The sequence below is a fragment of the Lipotes vexillifer genome, unplaced genomic scaffold (assembly GCF_000442215.2).
Source record: "Lipotes vexillifer unplaced genomic scaffold, Lipotes_vexillifer_v1.1 scaffold390, whole genome shotgun sequence".
Lineage (NCBI taxonomy): Eukaryota > Metazoa > Chordata > Mammalia > Artiodactyla > Lipotidae > Lipotes > Lipotes vexillifer.
The window spans coordinates 2,972,894-2,986,882 of NW_006784503.1; the positions used below are offsets into that span (position 1 = coordinate 2,972,894).

The 13,989-nt window shown below is 45.0% G+C and overlaps 1 protein-coding gene across 3 annotated transcripts in view; it reads left to right on the forward strand.

Annotated features, from left to right (window-relative positions):
• The window catches only part of NOL10 (nucleolar protein 10), a 90,840-nt gene that overhangs the window by 75,696 nt on the left and 1,155 nt on the right, over positions 1–13,989 (forward strand). For all 3 annotated transcript variants that reach the window (XM_007456920.1, XM_007456921.1, XM_007456922.1), the window contains one exon: positions 8,513–8,615. In XM_007456920.1, coding sequence (XP_007456982.1) covers positions 8,513–8,615 — 103 coding nt within the window. The remainder of the gene's footprint in view (positions 1–8,512; positions 8,616–13,989) is intronic.

Consider the following 13,989-nt stretch of genomic DNA (forward strand, 5'->3'; position numbering starts at 1 on the left):
CTACCAACCTCACTTTTGTTTTTTCATAACAACTTTCTTGAAATATAGTTTGTATAACATACAGGTCACGTACATAAAGTGTGTAAGTCGTTGGTTTTTAGCCTATTCACAGGGTTCTGCAACCACCACCGCAGTCAGTTTTAAAACATTTTCATTGCCCCCAAACAAAATTCCTTACCCCGTTGGTATTCACCCCCATTTACCCCATCCCATCCCCGGACATCCACTAATCTATTCTCTACCTCTATAGATTTGCCTATTCTGACATTTCTTTTTTCCCTTAATGTTTATTTATTATTTGGCTGCGTCTGGTCTTAGTTGGGGCACGTGGGCTTCTCTCCAGTCGAGGTACATGGGCTCCAGAGCACGGGGGCTCAGTAGTTGCAGCACACAGGCTTAGTTGCCCCGTGGCATGTGGGATCTTAGTTCCCCGACCAGGGATCAAACCCACGTCCCCTGCATTGGAAGGCAGATTCTTAACCACTGGACCACCAGGGAAGTCCCTGACATTTCATACAAATGGAATCATATAGTATGTGGTGTTTTGTCCAACTGCTTTTACTTGGCATAATGTTTTACATGTTCATCCATGTTGTGGTACGTGTCAGTACTTTATTAGTTTTTATTGCTGAATAATATTCCAGGATATGGATATACCACATTTTATTTATCCATTTATCAGTTGAAGGATATTTATGTTGTTTCCAGTTTTTGCCTATCACAAATAATGGTTCTATGAACATTTGTGTATGTGTTTGCATGGATATATGTTTTCATTTCTCCTGGCTGTGTACCTAGGAGTGGGATTGTTGGTCCCATGGTAACGTTATGTCTAACCTTCTGAGAAACTGCCGCACTGTTTTCCAAAGAGGCTTCTTCATTTTCCATTCCATCAGCAATACGTGCAGCCTCGCTTTTTTTTTTTTTTTTTTTTTTTTTGCGGTACGCGGGCCTCTCACTGTTGTGGCCTCTCCCGTTGCGGAGCACAGGCTCCGGACGCGCAGGCTCAGTGGCCACGGCTCACGGGCCCAGCCGCTCCGCGGCATGTGGGATCCTCCTGGACCGCGGCACGAACCAGTGTCCCCTGCATTGGCAGGCAGACTCTCAACCACTGCGCCACCAGGGAAGCCCGCAGCCTCGATTTTTATGTAGCTGTCATTCTTAGATTTTTATTTGGAGTCCTACTCAGAAGCAGAGGGAAGACTGCTTGTTTTCAGTATTCTGATTCCATGGAGTGAATTTCTTTTTAGATTATCTGCTGTTTTTATCTTGCATTATTTACCCCTAGCTCCTGGATCAGTACCTAGACCCAAGTAGGCACTTGATAAATCCTTGTGAGAGTGTGAATCTTCTATGCCTTGACTACATGTCAGGCAACTCTGGAAGTTACCCTTTCAAGATCTGCTGAAAAAGAACTCATTTACCTGAAACCCAGGAAAATCTGGGAGCAGTTGTTTTCAGGGTAACCATGGTAACAGGGAGCCACAATTTGGGGGTAGGAGACGTGACTAAACTCACTGACATTCTTGCTTTGCCTGTGGCTTGTAGTAGGATATTAACGTAAAAAACAAAAGGGAGGAAAATTTAGTATTTAATGATAAATAATAGCTAAGTTAATGCACTGCAGTTAAACATTCTTACTAAGTTAAACGTCAGTAAGTTAAACAATTTTTTTGAGAAGAGGAGCTATATGAGTGATAATACTTACACAAGCTTAAAAGCCAAATCCACTTGCTTAAAGTAATGACCCTTTGGTGTGAATAGCCTGCAGTTTGCTGGCATTTTGGTACATACTGCTTATTGAACTCTGGTCTTGACTGGATTATTCTGGCAAATTCTGAACTTGTAATATTTTAATGTTATTTAATGAAGCATTGAACCATTTATCCTTCAGACAGCTATAGTGATTCCTTATGTTTATTCTGTGAGTTACCACAAGGCGACCAACAAAACACAACATCAGAAGCAAGTGTATTATGTTTAAAAGTTCACTTGGACTTGCCCAACCTTAAAACCATTTCTGTAAAGGGAAGAGTGAAGAGTGAATCCTGACCGGGTGCTTCAGTGAGTCCTTTGCTTGACGTAGTAACAAGGCTTTAGATAAACGCACATGTCTGTCAGCACCTTTTCATATGCCTTCCAGTATGCTGCGCTTTGTTTGTGTGTCTGTTCATCCACCTGTCAGCCTCTCCACCCACCCATTCATCAGTCAGTTATTCATCGGGTGCCTCATGTGAGCAAAGTGCTGTTCTAGGCCCGGGGGATGGAAAGGAAAAGCAGAGCTCACGTGCCCGTTGCATATTCCCATTCTCGCTGACACTGTGAGCTGTTCAGAGGCCTGGGGAATGTCTACAAGGAAGACAGAGGGTCAGTTTTTAGAGATTGGAGGGCGTCTTTATTAGAGGTCATATTAAAACTGGTCTGTTGAAAGAAAAAGATGAGCTCAGAAAGCTGGGTGGGAAAGCTGGCATTCTAGGCCGAGGGAGCGGCGTGGAGAGAGGACTGCTGTGTGGAAGTGAGGGAAGCGCTCTCGTTGTGCAGCGAGAGCGCAGAGTGAGTGGCAGGGGCACAGCTGATGAGCCAGAGAGGCGTGTTAGGCCCCGACCCAGGTCCTGGCGGGCCAGGGAAGGGTTTGGGCTAAGATGAACGTGATCAGATCTGCTCAGCCCCTCCTCCCAACGATGGAAATACTTACACGGTAAAAGCAGTACATGCTTGTTGTAGAAAATAAAAATAAAAACATAAGCGAAAGAGTCCCTATTTCCCAGAGACTGTTATGAAATTCCGCAGTTTTAGAGAGAAAATGCAGGGAGAAACTGGGCCTGTGAGGTCAGCTCACACCCTGCACAGCAGTCCCAGCGGGAAGTGACGAAAGCCTGAAGCGTGCGGTGGAGAGGAGCCTGAGTATTCATAAGCACGTCTGAGAATAAGACACACACTACAGCACTGTTTGCTCACTAATTTAATGTCACAGGAGACGTTGAAATGTCTAGCAGTGTTGCCACCGAGATAAGGGATACAGAATGAAAAACAAATTTAAGGCTAAAGTATTGAGCTGGGTGTTCAACACATTAAGTCTGCAAGACCCAAATGTCTTCTTGGTAATGTCCAGCTGACAAATGGAAATGTAGGAGGTGGGCCAGAGACATTGGTATAAGAGATACCAGCTTCATTGTGGGACTGAAACTGTGCTATAAAAAAGACTTCCCACCATTATGTAGAGGGAGATGAGGGCTAAGAGTGGAGCCCTTGGGAACAAGAAGTATTATTCTTGTGTCTATGATGAAAACCGTACACCTCTCTGACAACATACAAGTGCATGCAAAGTAACACATATGATTTTAGAGGTGTCGGGAATATATCCCTAGGCTGGGGCTGAGAATTCTGATTTAGAGGACTGGTAAAGGAGAATACGGGCAGTAAACATTACTAAGGAGCTGCCCAAGAGGCGGGAGGAAAACGAAAGAGCCAAGCATGGAGAGACTTTCACCGAGAGGGGCGTGGCTCAAATGTCAGGCGGAGCACGGGAGGCCCCCCGAATGGAGGTTGGAAAAAGGCCGTAGGAAGAGTGTCTTATTGCGATGAATTTCTCAGGATTGATGAATGAATGGGAGATAAAAGAATATTGTGAACAGTTAGCATAGATGGTTCTCTCAAGACATTGGCAGTGAAAGGAAGGTATTCAGAGCCAGTAACTTGATAGGAAAGGGTTTTTAGGCTTGAGAGATGTGACTGATCAGTACGCAGAGAGGAAGGGGAGAGTGAAGAAATGAGACTGGACTGAATTGGCAGAGCTGAAATAGGTGAGCAGTCCGGAGTGAATGGGGTCAGGAGCACCAGTACATCTTCAGAGACAAGGGAGAGAAGTCAGGATGGGTGGAGATGATTGAGTTTCTAGGTAGAAAGATTGGGAGTTCACGCCGGCTGGCCGCCGTCAGGAATCTGGGCACATCAGCCTCTTCAGTTACCTGGGGCAGCCTCGGTCTGCGGCGCATGTTGTAAATATTGGAGGTGTCTGTTGGTAAACCCCAGAGAAAGAGTCCTTGGGATAACTTTCTAAATTTCAGTAGTTGAGCATAGCTCCTCTTCTTGGGTGATAAATACTACATGCTAAGTGGCCCTTTCAGCCCAAGTCATGAAAGCATTCTTTGAAGCACCTACCCTCTGGTAGGTCCTGGAAATTCACAGATTTTTTAAGACATTTTTTGCCTTTGACGACCTCATCTTCTTCACCAGCTGCTTTAGTAGCTCTTGGTGAGCCGCTCGTCATGCCTGCAGCCCTGTCCACTTTAAATTAGATACTCTTCAGTTTTTACTCTTCAGCTAATTTTCTTCACTGACTGTGGATAAGAACTAAAAGAATGCAGTCTCGTTTTTAATGTAAACATTTTTTAAATCTAATTTTGAAAGCAGTTTAATTCCAAACTTTCACTTTAAAAAAAAGAGAATCTTTTATTACTCCAGTAATATGTGCTCCAGTAATACACGAGCATATTATCATTGTAATACTTAGGAACATAGGATGAAAGGTGAAAGTCTCTTCTTACCCACACTCCCTTCCTGAGGTCCTCCTCTGGGCACCTTCTTAGGTTTCAGTCACTCCCGTATATGCACACACTCACGTGTACAGTTCTAGCTTTTCTGCCTTTGACATGAAAGGATCACACTAACCTTGTTGCTGTTTCACGTGCTCTTTTCACTGAACGATAAGTTTTGAAATTTTTTCATGGTAAATACATGGAGGTCTGCCTTATGGCTGCATAAATATTTCATAAAGGGCTTCCCTGGTGGCGCAGTGGTTGAGAGTCCGCCTGCCGATGCAGGGGACGCGGGTTCGTGCCCCGGTCTGGGAAGATCCCACATGCCACGGAGCGGCTAGGCCCGTGAGCCGTGGCCGCTGAGCCTGCGCGTCCAGAGCCTGTGCTCCGCAACGGGAGAGGCCACAACAGTGAGAGGCCCGCGTACCGCAAAAAAAAAAAAAATTTCATAAGACGGATGGGCCATGCTATCTAATTTTGGATGTTTAGGTTGTTTCTTGTTTTTCTCTTCCTTTTTCACAGTTATAAATATATACACATGCACAAGAATTTCTTTAGACTGCCTTACCTAGTGATGGAATTTGCTGGACCAAAAGAGGTGTGCGATCAATTTGGCCAGATCGGCCTCCAGAAGGGCTTTGGGCCCTTTGCCCTCTTGCCAGGGTGCCTGTTTCCCCACACTTGCAACAACAGTGGATAATAGGGATCTTCTAAAATTTTAACTGAGCTGCAAGTTGAGATAACCGATTTCGTGGTTGCTTGAACTTATATCTGCTGAGATAGAGGCTTTGAAGCCACAAATGCAAACTGAAAGCCCTGAGACAGTTTCCAGTAACCTTGACAGTGTATGTAAATATTTGTCAAAGTTATATATTTAAAATGAAGCACTTAAATGTTAAATACTTCTGTTTCTCCACTCCCTTCTTACTCCCTTTGATGTAGACTGTGTGGGGTGATTCCTTTCTGTTAAGCTCATTTCGCTCTTATCAACACTGTACTAAAGCAGGTGCCTTTAGGTATGTCTTCCACTCCCCTACCTCCCTTTCCTCACAGAGAGATTTAAAAACTCTGTGAAGGAGCATTATTTTTAATTAGTTTTAATTAAGGAAATAGATATGTGTGTGTGTGTGTGTGTGTGTGTGTGTGTGTGTGTGTGTGTTTTAAAGCCTCAAAGAAGTAAATCATTCAGCTGTCCTGGGGCATCTAATAAATATCTAATTTGATTTTTTTCCGCTCGTAGTTTATGCCCGTTTTTCTTCATTCTTTTAATGCAGCCGCACTGATCGTTCAGGTTCTTCCCCCCATACCCATCCCAGACTGAGTCATTCCTGTCACTTTCCACCTTCTGCAGCCCATGTCTGCCTTCTCAGCAGCCCCCCAGATGTGGGGGAGTTTTGATCGTCTTGTGACTGGCAGGGGGGTACTTTCTCCCTAAACCTCTTAACTTCACCGTCAGTTACAAAGCAACCAGAGGCCCGCAACCCGAAGCCTAGACAGGAGGAGGAGCAGGACGGAGGGCCGGCCAGCGCTGGGCGAAGGGGAGCAGGAGGGGCGGGGGCGGGGGCGGGGGTCTGCTTTTTCCTCTAAGGTTACGGTAGACAGTTTTCAGGGGCCTGACTGCGTCTTCAATCCCCTCTGAGCGAATTCACACTTCGGGAATTCAGGCTTCGGGACAGCCGTTTTCCGCGCGCCGCCCTTAAAGGGAGGGAAGCGGGACCTGCTTTACTGCAGGAGCCTCTGCCCTCGGCCCCTGCGTCTGATCCTGTGCCACGGCTCCTCCTGAAGCTCAGGTCTCTCCAAGCAGCCGAGGCAGAGCAGGTTTCTGCAGGTGCCCGGCCAGGTACACGGAGAGGAGAGCAGAGCTTCTCTGCCCTACGCGCAGGAAGTAGGGCACCCTGCGGAGAGTAGTCATTTCCCACGGTTTACTTGAAAAGTCTTTTTCTTCCCAAATTAGTGTTCTCTGTGTACCACCTTGTCTCAGTGGCTCCATACTTATTCAGAATTCCTGTTACCTTTAAAATCTCAGCATGTGTAGCTCTGAAAGGAAAGAACAAAAGTGCAATGAAGGGTTGGAGGAATTTGCAGAGCTGACATGAGTCACAGGCGCGCCGGAGTCAGTTTACACGTCACCTTTGAGTCCTGCTCAAGTGAAAAAAAGGCGAAACCAAACCTTAATGTCTCATTCAGTTTGTCATGTGGAAGCTTGTCATTTAGAATACTTAGTGGACACATTTCCTGAACAGACCTTCATAAATCAGGCATGGTCTGACACACGCCTGGAAACCAGGAATTCTTCAGGTGGAATCCTGGTTTTAGGCTTGAATCCTTCTGTGGCCTGGGGCAAGTCAGAGAACATGGTGCCTCCGTTTGTGCCATCTATAGAGGATAAACGCTTCTGTCTCAGGGGATGTTGAAAGGACTAATTAGTTAGTCTGTTAAGAACCTTGAAGATGAAAATACTTTGAAAGTGCTTCTTAATAACATTATTGCTTAGAAAACAGTGCCACTTTTATGCTAACCACGTTTACGTCTCAAATCATGTAAAGAAGGTATGTTTAGTACTAACTAGTACTCATGAACTAGAGGGAGGTAGGGCTTTCAAAGGTGTAAGCGTCAAACATTGGCTTCAGAATTTCAAAGGAGCATCACTTTGTCTAATGGATCATTTAGGAGCTGTGTTCTACTCAGTAATTAGTTACGAAGATCATATTTCAGGACAAAGAAGACCCTTTCACACAGTGCACACACCCCCTTTTAATTTCAACCAAGTTTTTTCATATTAACTTTTAAAAAGGGTGCACAGTTTTAAGTTGGTGCAAGGAGGATTGGAAAGGGAAGTATATTTACTTCTTTTTGAGGAAGGAACCGAATGGAAGAGAAAACCATATTCTTGTTTTGTGTTCCCTCTCTTCTCCCCTCCTAGTTTCATCCCAGAGATATGAGGGTGTTGCTGTTAGCCTTTTCTAGAAGGGCTAGAGCTAACTTTAAAACTTACTCAAAATGTCCGTCTTTAGGCTTAATTCTGTTTTTTCCCTCTAAACCAGCTTAACAAACCAGCTGATTTTATAATAATACATTATTATAAGAACATGCAATGAAGTGTTATATAACTGGTGCAAAATTCAAATTTAACGTCTTGATTGTTGTAGCTGGCAGTCAGTTGCCGGGCACAGCAAACCATAACAGTGACAAAGATTATAAAAAGAGACCTTAGAAACATGATCAAGAAATGAAATGAAATTGAAATTTGGGCAAATTGTGTCAGAAAGGGGAATTCAGGTAAGAACTTGAAAGGAAGACACCTGGAGAAGTAGCAGTGAATAGGGCTGGATCACATAGAATTTACCCTCAGCGTAGCTGCTCTTGTTCTCTCTGTGTGATCAGACGAGTATTCGTGTTTCAAGCTGGTCACACTGTGGGTGATGAGTGTGGTCCATGAGCTAAGACCGAGTGAAGGACAAATCAGAATTCTCATAGCACTTCTCTGTGGCTCGACCTGGAGAGCTTCCTTTGTGTTCAGTCCTTTGTAGAAGGTGAATGAGTCGCTGAGATGCTCACATACCTAACTCATGCGTGGAGTACGTATAAAATGCTTTAGCAGCGTAAGTGCCGCTGACCATTACAGTAAATTACAGGCTTCAGAAATATTGCTCCTTTGCATTTTGGCTTCAGAAATGTGATTTAGTAAGATAAGTAGCAACCATTGAAATATGTGGAACCCCCACTTAACATATTAAATTAGTGGGTGTTTGGGGCAGCCATTGTTTCTACTAGGGATCTGCTGAGTCTGAATAATGACGGTTTGAGTGCCCACAATTCTCTCCATTGATTGTGTTAAACGAATGCCATTTTCTGTCTTTACCAAATTTGTGAGAGATCATTCTTCGTGTGATCAATTCTAACTAAAACTTGTTTCAAATGGTAAATCAAAACAAAATGCTAATTAATATGTCATTCTCTTAAATTTCCTGCAGTAAAACCCTTGAAGACCGGTTGAAACTCGAAGCGAAAAGTGGGACATTGAGTGTATCGGACACCACGGTTGGCAGCAAACAATTGACATTTACATTAAAGAAGGTAAGTTGCTTTTTAATGTTCTTTTTTAATTTACAGAAGCAAAATAGGCCTCCAGTAGTGTTGTGTGTGTGACCTCAGAGCTGCCTTCCCAGGCTTTTCCCCTGTCGAGGAGCTGTGTTCTCTTCAGGCATTTTTCCTGCAGCCAGGACGCGTCCTGGGCCGCAAGCACACTGCTTGGCCTCGGCAGAGCTGGCGTGTTTCTGGTGTCCTGAGGGAGACAGGGCCTCAGTGACCCCAGGCTTGATACTGTTGGTGAGGAGCTGCCGTGTGGTTTCTGGGTGGCTGGACCACCTGAATAGGGCCTTCTAAAGCACAAGGCGTGGCCTCCTGTGGTATAATGGAATCGTTCAGGCTCACATGGACTTAAAGGAGATCAAGAACTGGTGAGTTCTGATATGTTCATGGCAGTAAGATCAGCTTGTCCAGGGTAGATAGTTTCTGTCAGTAGTAGGTTATTCTAAACTGACTTATAACAGTCATCTCTTTAGCCGGCTTTGATGATGCCTGGCACCCATTGAAGGAGGAATAAGCTGCTTTAAATATTTGCTAGTAACCCGTGAGTGAAGCTCTTGCCAAATCTTGGCTCCCTGTGCACCGATGCCGAATACAAATACAGAGACAGAGATTTGGAAGATAAGAAGTAGGCTCTTTATTTTCTTTGCCAGGCAAAGGGAAGACACAGTAGGCTAGCGCCTCAAGAACTGTGTCCCCGCTTCCTGGGGAGTTACAGGGATTCTTACAGGGGAGTTCGCAGTCCGAAGTGAGTGGTAAGGATCAAAATGGTGAAGGTCTTGCATTCTTCTTCTTGCATTATTTCAAAACAGTCCCCACTGGAGTCAGGCCACCAGGTAATTGGGTCCGTTAGTCTCTGGGTTATCGGTCTGTGACCTCCTTTCTGAAGTGCAAAGGGCTACAAGGGGTGATTTGCTACAAGAGATTACAGGGGGAGCAAATACCAGGTGCAGAATGTCAGTTACACAGGATGAGGGGTGACAGGTTAGCTTTGTGAAGGACAGATCTAACTACAGACACTACAGATTAGTCACAGTTAAAATAAAACTAGGATTGATGTAACTCTTTCAGGCCAGGTTATGTTTCTTCTCTAGCCTGTTCACTGTTCCCTTTATTTTTCTTTGTTCTCAGGAGAGGGAAAACTTCATTTCTATTTTTGCTGCATGGTTTTATTTTTCAAAATTTTTTTCTCATTTAGTCAGTCTTCCTTAATATACATTGTCTCCAAGAGGGAAAGAGTGACAAAGGCTCCGCCTCTGATTCTTTTTTAAAATTGAGTTCTAATTCACATACTATAAAATTCATCCTTTTAAAGTGTACAGTTCAGAGGTTTTAGTAGATTCACCAAGTTGGGTGTTCATTACCACTGTCTAAATCTGGAACATCCTCATCGCCCCAAAAGGAAACCCCTTGTGCAGTCACCCCATACTCACATCTCCCCTGCCTATGGATTTGCCTGTTCTAGACACTGTATATAAATAGAATCATTCAACATGTTTTCTTTTGCGACCAGCTTCTTTCACCTTAGCATGTTTTAAAGATTCATCCATGTTGTAGCATGTGTAAGAACTTTATTCCTTTTTGTGACTGATATTTCATTGTGTGGATATACCACATTTTGCTTATCCTTCAATCTGTTGATGGACATTTGGGTTGGGTGTTGTTGTTGTTGTGAATAATGCTCTTGTGAAAATTCAGGCCTATGTTTTTGCACGGACTCACGTTTTTACTGCTCTTGGGTATATACCTAGGAATGGAGTTGCTGAGCCAAATGATAACTGTTTAGCTTTTTGAGGAACGGCTAGACTGTTTTCCAAAGCGGTGGCACCGTTCTACATTCCCACCCGCAGTGTATGAGGGTTCCATTTTATCCCCATCCTTGCCAACACTTGTTATTGTTCGTCTTTTTTATTGTTGCCATCCTAGTGGGTGTGAAGTGGTATCTCATTGTGGTTTTGACTTACATTTTCCTGGTGACTAATGAGGGTAGAGCATCTTTTCATGTGCTTATTGGCCATTTGTGTATTTTCTTTGGAGAAATGTCTGTTCACATCCTCTCCCATTCATCTCTGATTCTTTGACAGTTCTCTTGGTGTCATCAGGAGGCTTGGCAAATGATAAGGACATTTTTTTTCTTAGTTACCATCCATTATCTCATATAGATACAATAAAAAGAAAAAGCAAAAAAAAGAAGAAAAATTGTTTTTTCCTTGTGATGAGAACTCTTAGGATTTACTGTCTTAACAGCTTTCATGTGTGTAACATAACACAGCAGTGTTAGCGGTAGTCATCACACTGTACTGTACGTTACATCCCTAGGACTTAGTTATCTTGTAACTGGAAGTTTGTATCTTTTGACCACCTTTCTCCAAGTCCCCCCTCCTCCCACCCACCCCCCTCAGAACGTCTTTATTCTAAGTGTAAGAAGCTTTACAGTTAAATCTGCCTCCATTTAGAGCAGATTTGCACTCTTACACTTCTCATTTAAATAAGCCAAAACTGGCTGTGTGTTCAGATGAACTAATTGTGCCTGTACATAGTTTCTTAGAAATTCTCTGTGTACCGTCAAACATTTCCCGATTCCCTCTGAAGTCCAAGAGGCTGAGGGGGCGTCAGGCGCACGGCAGCTGTGGGAGGACCTCAGGCTCATGGCTGCCCTGGCCCTGCGCTCCCTCTGTGGCACGGAGTGAGCTTCAAGGAGGATGCATGCACACTCCTTTCCCACTTTTTCCCCTTAATTGGAAGGTACTGAGTTGAATATCAGGTTGTAATTCGTGGTAAAGTGAAAATAAGATGGTTCTGATTTTCTTGGGTGTTTTTCCCCCGAAAACAAAAGCAGCACTAAGTAAAAAATACTTAAAACAGCCTCATGGTTGAGTCTAGCAGAGGCTTGGAAACTATTTTGGGGAATGCATCACTTGGTGTTTGGCTGATGCCTGTTTTATCATTTGACTAACAGAATTTTAACTATTAAGTCTTAGTTTTACTTAAGAATATTTAGGGAATTGTTTGTATATTTGTTTATACAGATCGTTTTATACTAGGGGTACGATATAGTCAGGTAAGATCTCGAGTTTTCCCAGTATTTTCATATGTGAGTCAAATTGAGGGAGAAAACCTATGCTTTAATATTATTTAAAATTGTGAGGTGGCAAAACTGGGATTAGGTCCCAAATCCTGTTTCAGGTGTCCTGTAGTTCAGTCCCTCAGGGGCCCTGGGCCGCTGCTAGTGCGAGGATGTGGGTTTGTGTTCATCCTCCCCTGTCTCTGTGACAGGACTGCTGTGGCTGTAGGGGAGGGAGTCAGGACAGGAACAAGAAGGGGAGTGAGCTAGTTGGCTCTTCGGTCATAGCAAATGGGTCACATGATGGCGACGTCTTCCAAATACAGCCTCTTTTCAGAAGGGGGCTGATGAGAGGTTTTTCTGGACAGGGGTTTGTCTGCAGGGCGATCGCTCTTGCATACGAGCTCCTGTGTAGGCTCCTGCCTTGTGGGGACCAGTGGGCAGGGCTTCGTGGAAAGGGGCTTTGCCACCGGACACATAAGGGAAATCTCCTACTGATGTCTGTATTAGAGACGTATAACAGCACCTGACTTAGAAGCCGCACCCAGAACACCTTGTTCATCTTTATTTTCCCAAAGTTATTTGGACAAGAAGCACTTTTTTTAGGGATACTTTAAAAAAAAAAAAAAAAATTTATTTATTTATTTATTTTTGGCTGCGTTGGGTCTTTGTTCCTGCGTGTGGGCTTTCTCTAGTTGCAGCGAGCGGGGGCTACTCTTTGTTGCAGTGTGCGGGCTTCTCATCACGGTGGCTTCTCTTGTTGTGCGGAGCCGGGCTCTAGGTGCGCGGGCTTCAGTAGTTGCGGCACGCAGGCTCACTAGTTGTGACTCGCGGGCTCTAGAGCTCAGGCTCAGTAGTCGTGGTGCACGGGCTTAGTTGCTCCGCGGCATGTGGGATCTTCCTGGACCAGGGCTCGAACCTGTGTCCCCTGCACTGTCAGGTGGATTCTTAACCACTGTGCCATCAGGGAAGCCCTAGGGATACTTTTTAACATGCAAAAACAAATTCACTGACTTTACAGGGGTCTTGATGACACTGTTATTTGGTCTGCTTGGGAGTATGCAGTTTCCCTCGGGGTTTCTGACTTTTCTGTTAACAAATGTGTATCAAATACCTGCTCTGTGCCACATTCTGGGGATACACAGAACAAGACAGACTTGGTCTTTGCCACCGCAGTCCTCAGGCTATAGAGGGGGATACACATACAGTCACATCACTGTAATGTGGGACGTGCTCCCAGGGAGGCCCGGGGCTGTGAGTGTCAGGGGCCTGGCCTGGACCATGGAGTGCGGGGCAGATGAGTGAGGGACAGGCTGGATCTTAGAGGCAAGTCAGAGCCTGGGTGCGGCAGGCAGGGTTCCAGGCGCACTCGGGGATCTGAAGGCGCCTGTGCGTGCGAAACAGCCATCTTGGGGAGGGGAACTGTGGCTTTGGGTGTAACGGGGCCTGGTGAGTAGGTCATGTTCAATTTTAACCTCAATCCTAAGAGCCGTGGAAAGTTATTGAAAAGTTCTAGTTAGCAGAAGACTACATACTGTTTTTCTTTTTAAAAAGTCCTGTGGCTGGAGGCTCCTCCCCTGCAGTGAGGGGCCCGTGGGGTGCGGACGGCACCCCGGCCTGGGATGGGGCCAAGGTAGAGCCAAGGGGAGGAGTACACAGGGCAGGCTTTATTGTGAAAAGGCTTTGCAAAAATGGTAATAGTCAGAAAAAGAACTTAAATAATTATTCGGAATCTCTAAGAGTCTCCTAGAATAGGGGCGATTCATCTCTTTTTGGTCTTATAAATTGCTTTCCTTTCTCACGATTCCCTCACCCTCCAACTCTTTAAAATATTGAATGATACCAGCTGGAAGTGAACACGGGGACTTTCTCTTCAAGACTAAAATACAAATAGTATTTTCAGGTGCATGGAAAATACCGGTCACAGGCAGGCAGGCTGCGTACGTAGGTGTCTGTAAGGCAGTGTTGTTCAACCTTTAAAAATCTGACCCTGCCACTGCTTTTACAGTTACCTTCTGTCAGTTCCACCGGCTAAGAATTTTTTTTTTGAGCTTCATGGTTTAGGAGTTTGTATTATCCAAACCACCAAAAGTGTTTTTAAAACTATATAGCTCTCGGGGCTTCCCTGGTGGCGCAGTGGTTGAGAGTCCGCCTGCCGATGCAGGGGACACGGGTTCGTGCCCCGGTCCGGGAGGATCCCACATGCCGCGGAGCGGCTGGGCCCGTGAGCCATGGCCGCTGAGCCTGCGCGTCCGGAGCCTGTGCTCCGCAACGGGAGAGGCCACAACAGTGAGAGGC